Source organism: Olea europaea, unplaced genomic scaffold (assembly GCF_002742605.1).
Source record: "Olea europaea var. sylvestris unplaced genomic scaffold, O_europaea_v1 scaffold2326, whole genome shotgun sequence".
Lineage (NCBI taxonomy): Eukaryota > Viridiplantae > Streptophyta > Magnoliopsida > Lamiales > Oleaceae > Olea > Olea europaea.
This window is the reverse complement of record NW_019241364.1, coordinates 94540-102799: the sequence shown is the minus strand read 5'-3', so window position 1 is coordinate 102799 and position 8260 is coordinate 94540. Positions and strand designations below refer to the sequence as shown.

At 32.8% G+C, this 8260-nt stretch overlaps 1 protein-coding gene across 2 annotated transcripts; it reads left to right on the top strand.

The window, feature by feature from the left end:
* Positions 1–2865: 2865 nt before the first annotated feature.
* LOC111381531 lies at positions 2866–7184 on the top strand. 2 transcript variants are annotated; one of them, XM_023005321.1, is made up of 4 exons: positions 2866–3693; positions 3784–4107; positions 6269–6489; positions 6602–7184. In XM_023005321.1, the coding sequence occupies exons 1-4, from the start codon at positions 2904–2906 to the stop codon at positions 6854–6856; spliced, it is 1590 nt and encodes a 529-aa protein (XP_022861089.1). In that variant the 5' UTR covers positions 2866–2903; the 3' UTR covers positions 6857–7184. The 2 variants fall into 2 exon arrangements, with proteins under 2 accessions (XP_022861089.1, XP_022861088.1); XM_023005320.1 differs by having other exon boundaries at positions 6599–7184.
* Positions 7185–8260: the final 1076 nt, after the last annotated feature.

Below are 8260 nucleotides of genomic sequence, written 5' to 3'. Positions count from 1 at the left end.
GATTGTGCTTCGTTCTTTGGGCTATCTGATTTGGGGATTCTCCAATTGGGCTTCACTCCTTGGACTGTTCGATTTGGGCAGAATTTTTATGTGTCAACATTTTCTTTGCTTGAAAATTTGAAATTGCTTTTCCAACTATGAAGAGAAGTGCACAACATTATTTATTTATCATTATTATTTTTTGTTTGATCTGTAAAATGTGCACATCATTCTTTCTCTGAGTATAAAGGGTCATTGGCAGTGATTTTTTGCTTACAAAATCAAGGAATATATTTTCAAAGCCATCTATTTGTTACAAATTGGTTAGGAGAATACAAGACGATGTTGTTAAAGATTTCAAAAATATCACAACACAGATGGACTGGCAGAATCTCTAGTTGTCACACCTAGGGATGCACTTAGATATAGTAATGGTTCTAGTTATAAATTGTTTCAACCGTGCTGGTTGTATAGAAGGGGTTTTATACCCTTTTTGACAGAGTAAACACAAAAAGGGGGTGGGGGCTTGGTTTTTTGCATTTTTTATTCATGTGGGGTCGATTGGGGTCCCATGCGAATGTGAGTATCTGCCATTCAATATGTCAAACATTTTCTGGTAGAGGAACTTTATTCAAATTGTTTATATGTTTGATATTTTTACAAACAAGAGAATGTAAGTGTAATGATATATTGTGCAAACACGATTATCAATGAGATGTAAAGTTTTCTATTTTTTTTTAAATTGATGTCTTAATTTGCATTCTCTCTTTAGCAATTTATTTTAAAATAATAAAAACAATTGTTTGGACTCGACCAACCCCTTTTGGGATGGGTCAATGTGCCGATCAAATTTCACCACCTCTATTTTGGACTTTGAAAGAAATGTCCATACATAGCTTGTTCGAGAATTTTATTTCTCATTGCTCTAACTTAATAATAATAATAATAATAATAATAATAATAATAATAATAATAAATTCATTAATTGTTCGATTGTCAATCGAAGTGCAGACCGAGAGCTAAGTCCAAAATCAGTCATCAAACAAAAGTTTGTGACTTTATTCATTGATGAAAATTTTGTCGGTAAATTAATTTTATTAAAAATATTTATATTTTTTATAGTATTATTTGAAAAGTTGCTTGTATATTTAATTTAATTTTTAATTAGCAACAAAATTTTATTAAATTAATATTTAACTTTTTATTACGATGAAAATTCTATTGGTAAATAAAAATTATGAAGACAATATTTATTAAATTATCACCTACCAAAACTAAAGGGGGTGTCCTCAATCTAAAGTTTGATGGATTTTAAAACTTCATATAAATTGAAGTATTTTCAATTCAGATTTAAATATAATTCATTAAAATATAGGTGTTCCCAATTTAGATTTTTAAAAATATTTATGAATTTAGGTGTCCTCAACATAGATTTTAATAGGTAATTTTGAAATTTAGATGTCCTCAATAACTAGTTGATTTTAAAAGATTTCATTAAGTAGATAGATTTTGAAAGATTTCAATGTAAAAATATAAGTACAAAGAATCAGTAACAATTTTAACCCAAACCTAAAAATTTCACAACATTTCTCACCTCTCTGTATATTTGCCGCCTTCTCTCTCTCTCTCTCTCTCCCCCCCCCCTCCTTCAACAAGATTTTATTCTTCTTTCTATCTCATATTTCTCTACTGTGAAAAGATCGTGTATGAGAACTTTTCAATTGATGATAATTTATGAAAGATTACTATTTTTTGTTGAATATTGGGTGTGATTTTTTATTGAACTTATTTTTTCTTATTGAAGTTATACATGTCTCAGGAATCGAACCTCCACACTGTGGCTGCCAACAAGGCGTGAGATAACCTCACTCCTGTCCTTTACACCACTAAATTATGCCCCGAGGGACGAGGCGAGGACTGTTAACAATATTGTACATTATGTTGTACATGTAGCTCTCTTATTCCTATCACCTTTAATTTTCCAACCGGGCACGTCCCCATGTTGTTCCGCCTTTTTAATCTTTCTTTTTCTTCTTTAGTACTGTGTAAAATATCAATTCAGTTTAATATCGTGTCCAAAACTCTAATTCGAGAACTTGTACATATAGAGAAGAATTTCCCGTAGAGTGCGATATGGATTGATTCAGCGATCAACAAATAGGCAAATGGCTCGAAAATCTCGATTAAAGTTCCCATAACTCTTCGGAGCCCAATTTGTATGTTATCAGCTTCAATAATGAATTACAATATCAATTCTTTCGACATTCAATGCTGCTATAGGTACAGGAAACACTTCACAGAAACCGTACAGGAATTCAAAACAAATGACTTGGTTGGCTGAGGGGGGGAAAAAAGAAAAAAAAAATGCTATGGGTTATCTGAGAAAACTTCCTGTACCTAGAGCATAATTATCTTTTTGGTTAGGCAGGCTGTTAATGACTGTTGAGGCGTGGAAATCATTGACTTAATTTATAATTATCTTTTTGCAATTTAGTGACATAATTAGTGCACGTATGAGGAAGGTATGACCAGTTAATTAGGGCCATCATCCATTACTTATATTGGTCGAAACCTTGTCGTTCAAACATAAAATAAATAAAAAAACGAGACATAATTGATACGTAGATCAAATTGGAAACATGTATCAGCATTGGATAAGAATCCAACTAATTAATGCATTCATTCAAAGTAAGGTTTTGTCTGTCTTTTCTTTAATGAAAAAAATACGTATTAACAAATCAACAGTTGATCCTCGACAACTATTTTATTGTCACTAGTAGATTTGTCTGTTTCGTCGATGTTTCAATTGGAGCTGAAAATAATATTATAGTTACAATTCATTAATTAAGAAAATTAAACCACTGGGTTTATTAATTAGTTAAAGATGCTAGAAAAGAAACTCATGAGAGTGTGAAGTTTTCTTAATGGGTTTGCTAGGTTCCTGTTGGCTTATCATTGAATGTATTATCATCCCGAATGGATATATCAAGTTATTTTACTTGAGTTTCTATCTCCATCCTGTTTTTCTCTACTCTTTCCAGATTTTTCTATGGTTAAAGGAGCTAAGGAGGTGTCTTTTGTTTGCATTGTTTTATCTTTTACGAATCACTTGCATCTTCAAATTCATGAATAGGGCTGTCTTGTTCTTTCTTCATAAATCAATGAGAACCGATGTTTTCTATGATGTAATGGAGCAAGAAATTAAAAATCATGAAATTGTTGTTTCTTCATATTGTAGTTGGAATCCAACTTGTATACCTAGTCAGGTTAGTATTCTGCATAAATTTCAATCAAAAGAAGTGGGAAGTAGTCATTACTTGAAGTCATCGTGTGCAAAAACCTTGTCTGGGAACTTGTTTAGAGAAGGGTTTCCCGAGGAGCTCGATATGGATTGGTTCAGCAATCAAGAAATCGGTGAAAAACTTGAAAATCTCGATATCGGCTCCCATAACTCATCGGATTTGCATGTTATCGGCTTCAATCAGAAATCAGAAGATACTGATCAGAATGACTCTACTAATTCATCTGCATCTGCTACAGATTTGTTTATTGATGATTCATCATCATCATTTTCTTGCTCAAATTCAACTGTCGCACTCGAGCAATGTACGACAAACAAAAGTGCAGACGAAGTAGCAGACTCATTCTACCGAAAGTATACAGAAAGAATGAGATGGTTTGACATTCTCAGTTGTGATAGATTATTCGGAATAAGTGAGTACTTACATTCCTTAATCATATTTGGTGCATTGGGTCGTGTCAATTCTATATAGTCATGTCTAATACTGTGTTCGGATTTTACAGATGCAATAGTAGGTGGCTCATGGAATAAAATGGACAGAAAAATGATTGCAAGTAGTTTGGAAAGTGACTTGGAGTTGATATATGTGGCCCAAATGTGCTTGTCCTGGGAAGCACTCTACTATCAATACAGAAAGATTGAATCCATTATCAATACTCAAAAAGAGGCATTATTCCATAACTGTACTGCAGGAAATTTTCAAAATTTTCAGGTTCTTTTAGAAAGATTTATGGAAGATGAAAAATGTGAAAAATGTGAAAGATATTCAAATTACATACATAAAAGGTTTTCCTTCAAGAGTCTACTCCAGGTTCCTGAGGTTAAAGGTAATTATTATTATTATTAGGGTAATTAGCACAGAACGTCCCTACCTTTCATGATTTTTGTGGAAAACGTCCCTACATTTCGTTTTTGGCGCATTTCATCCCTACCTTTACCTTTTCTTGTGCAAAACATTTTTTTCATCATTTTTCTCAATAAAAGCTATAAAATGACCAATATACTCTTCTATTTAAATAAAAAAATAAAAAACTAAACGCAATCGTAGTTCCAAATAAAAAAATTCTCCACCACCTCCTGTTTTGAACTTTCTTAAAAATTGGAACTATTTAGTTCTTTATTTTTTTTATTTAAATAGAAAGGTATATTAGTCATTTTATAACTTTTTATTGAGAAAATTGATAAAAATGATGTTTTCCACAAGAAAAGGTAAAGGTAGGGATGAAATGCGCCAAAAAACGAAAGGTAGGGACATTTTCCACAAAATCATGAAAGGTAAGGACGTTTTGTGCTAATTACCCTTATTATTATTATTATAAGACAAAATGACATGTCTCAAGTTGGTAATTTTTTAATTATTCTATGCTTATCCATTTCCTATTTATAATTGGGGCCATGCTCTTTGTTTAATATTTTTTTCAAAGAAACAGAATTGCCTAATATTGTTGACCAGGATGCAAGTAATTGTCTGATTACATTTTTCTCGATTTTATGAATTAAGAATCAAAGTGAGTTTTAATTAAATGGAAGCATCCTTGTGATTACCCTAAGTAGAAATTAAGATGGACCTCTATCAGATAATCAAATATACCCTTTAGTGACAGTACTCTTCTTATATTATGTCTCTGCATCATTAAATATTCGATTCTTTAATCATGTTTAGGTAACCTTTTAGTTTTTAGATTTGAGTTTAATACAAGGGTTCATTTGATAGAAGTTTTGAAAAATTAAAAGTTGCTTATGAGATTAAAAAATTGCTTTTAAACATATTTGAATAATTTTGTAAAAGTGCTTCTTCTAGCTTCAAAAGCTTTTAGAAGTCGTCGAACTTTCTACAAGAGGAAGAAGGAAAAGTAGAAATCCAACCAAATGAGTGTTTAGTATCATGTAATGAAAAGAATATGTTGAAAATCGAACTAGGGACCTGTTGCTTCCATAAGTGTCCTTCCAAAATTAACAAAGCTTAAGGTACAGGGGCTTGGTTCATAAGCCCCCTGCCAGATGTGAGAGAAGGTGGAAGCGGGTCCCATCTTTCTTTTTTTTAATTGCTGTGGGTCCGACCCCCCTACAGTGAGGGGTCTGTACACCCCCTGTGAACCGAGCTCCTATACGTGGAGCTTGGTTCATTAAAAAAAGGAAATGCGTGTTTCTTGAAGTAGCAACTCTGAAAGTGGAGTCATTACACGGGATCTTGACATGTGGCAATGTTCTGATCGTTTGATCTGATTTTAGACCCTTCCAGCCATTTAACTCGTGAAAGACTCTTGGTTTGATTCATTCTTAGGATTTGGGAGTTGCCTCTTTGTCTCCTTCTTCTTTGAATGTGAACACCATATACTTCTTGATTTTGAGTTCGATATTTGAGTGATTCTTAGAGAAATACTTGAGAGATGATGAAGTATTACTCCATTCTCATGTGTTAGTATGCTGTTATTTGGTGGGTTATGTGAATTTGCATGATTCAAGTATACAGCCCCATTTCTGTAAGATCTTAGTGATCTTGTGTATAGTTCCTTGGTGGAATGTGATCTGCTGTGAAATAAGCACATGTATTTGTGATTCAAGAGAGGGCAGTTTGGGTTATTAGTGAGATCTTCGTGATCCAGTTTGATTTCTTTGTGGATAGTAGTTGGCTATTGTTGTGCTTCATAAGATAAGTCTTTGTGACTTATTTCTTTGTAATTTCTAGAACGATTCTTGTAAATTTGCTGCTTGTTTTGGGGCTTTATAGTGCAATCGAGCTTTATCAATTTTTAATGGATGTTTAACATGGGATTAGACGTTAGAAGTGGTCGTCAAACCTGTGGGGCCTCGGTCGAAAAATCTCTGTGTTGATTTTACATTTTCTGCACTTTTATTACTGTTATTATTGTGGTTTTGTGAATTCTTTTTAATCTCGGATGCTCCTCGACTTTTCAGAATGTATATAGTTATTTTCAGGATTCATATTATATGCATGTAACCTTTTTTTTTATCATATGTACTTAGGTTATGTTGAAGAAGAAAATGGAACCATAAGCGGAGAACCCATCCGGGCAAGTGAAGCATTTAAAGCTTTGGAGAATTGCATAAAAGCTTTTTGGTTATTTGCAAAATCAGATAACAAACCCTTGTGGAAATTTAAGAGTATTTTGACGATTTATTCTCCCCGTGTTGAAGACCCTAAAGACTTGGAGCTCTTCTATGACCTGACTAAGGATCTACAAAAGGTATTTCTTCATCCAAATCCAACGTCTTTATATATATATATATATATATATATCGAAGTAATTTCTATGTATTTAACGAAAAAGAAAATGGTCTTTTGTTTTCATGAAGAAGGGGCTATTGTTGAAAGAATTGCAAGGGAAGAAAAAATGTTGGTTGAAGAGAAGGGTGAATCCCATGCAGAGAGAATTCGAGAAAATAGATGTTTTATTAACCACAATCGACTTGAAGCTGGTGGAAATAGTGCTTAAAATGTCGATAATATCCACATCTCACTTGAAATGGTGTCGAGAGAAGCTTAATAACTTGGAGTTCAAGGAAGATAAAATTTTTAGGGTACACACAAATAACTTGTTTCCCACATCCTAAACTAGTTGGGTAATGTCACTTTGCCAGAAAGATATTGATAGATGCCTTGACATAATGCGTGTTGACAATATATGATTGGATAAAAAAGTTAATTGTATTTTAGTCAGTCCAATAATAAAATATCATGTGACATTATGTCAACTTGTGACATGATTCAAACTTAGTTGGCTCAGCTTGTGTACACATTTTCTTGGAACCTCAGGCCAAAAGCACAAGTCCAACGTGTACACATCTATGTTCCGCTCGAAGTATCAAAATGTAAGATGTGTAGCTTGCCATGAAGAATCGAATTTGATTGATAAGAGTTTAGTACTTTAATTTATGGGAAGTTGCACTTTGTAATAGTTCAAGTAGCGTTCTAGCAATTAGCAACACTTCATAATTAATTTGAAAGGCGTGACCTTTCATGCAAAGGGAAATTTTTATTAATAAATCTCTTTTTATATTCACTGTGAAAAGTTAGTACGGGCCTGTTTGAGTCATACTATTCCTAAAAAACGCATTCTTAAACAGTTATTTGACATCATTTCAACCACATATTTTTCAATAAAATAATATTACACGCAAATTAGAAACTTTTCCTTATTTTTAAACCACACATTTCTCATCAATACACTATTCAATAATACATTATTATCAAAATAATGTGACTCAAACACCCTCCTGCAAAAACGTATTTCATTAAAGAACTTAAAAGCTGAAGGCTACTTTTACTTCAACAATGTTGTGGGCAGAAACTTTCTTTCAACTTTGGGTCCGGGCCCAATATGGAGGATGATGGACAACATAGTTTGTGGAAAATTATTATTATTATTATTTTCTTCTTCTATATCTTGTTATATTAAAATACAACATGAGCCTTAAATTTAGGGCAATTTACACAAATGGGGATAAAACCTGGGGATGAATTGAAAAATAATGATTTTTTTGTTAAATTTTATAAAATTAACAACTTTATCGAGTGGTCTAGTTCGAAGACTGCCTCCGCCGCCCCCTTCTTAGTCAATGGGCAATGCACCTCGGGTAGCTGTACAAAGACTCCTTATTTAATTTTTTTTGACAGAAATAGTTCGTTTAATTTTTTGATGTATATATAAATTTTTTTTACTATATTTATAGCTTACACTCTATTTAGATTTGGGATGGAGACTAGAACCCAATTCACTATCAATCCACTACTATTATTCAACGCCACACTAGCATTTTGAATTTTTCCAATCAAGATCAAGTAGAAAAGAATGGTATAAAGAAAATAGCTGTTCAAGTTCTGAAACTCTGTGAAAGTGAGTTGACGGTGGAGGACGATAGGATAGTAGAGAGTGCTGATGTAAGTAAATATTGGCATCGAAGTCTATGTCAAGGCAAAGAGTTGAAAGTCCGTGGGGGTAGAAGAGAGAGAACTTC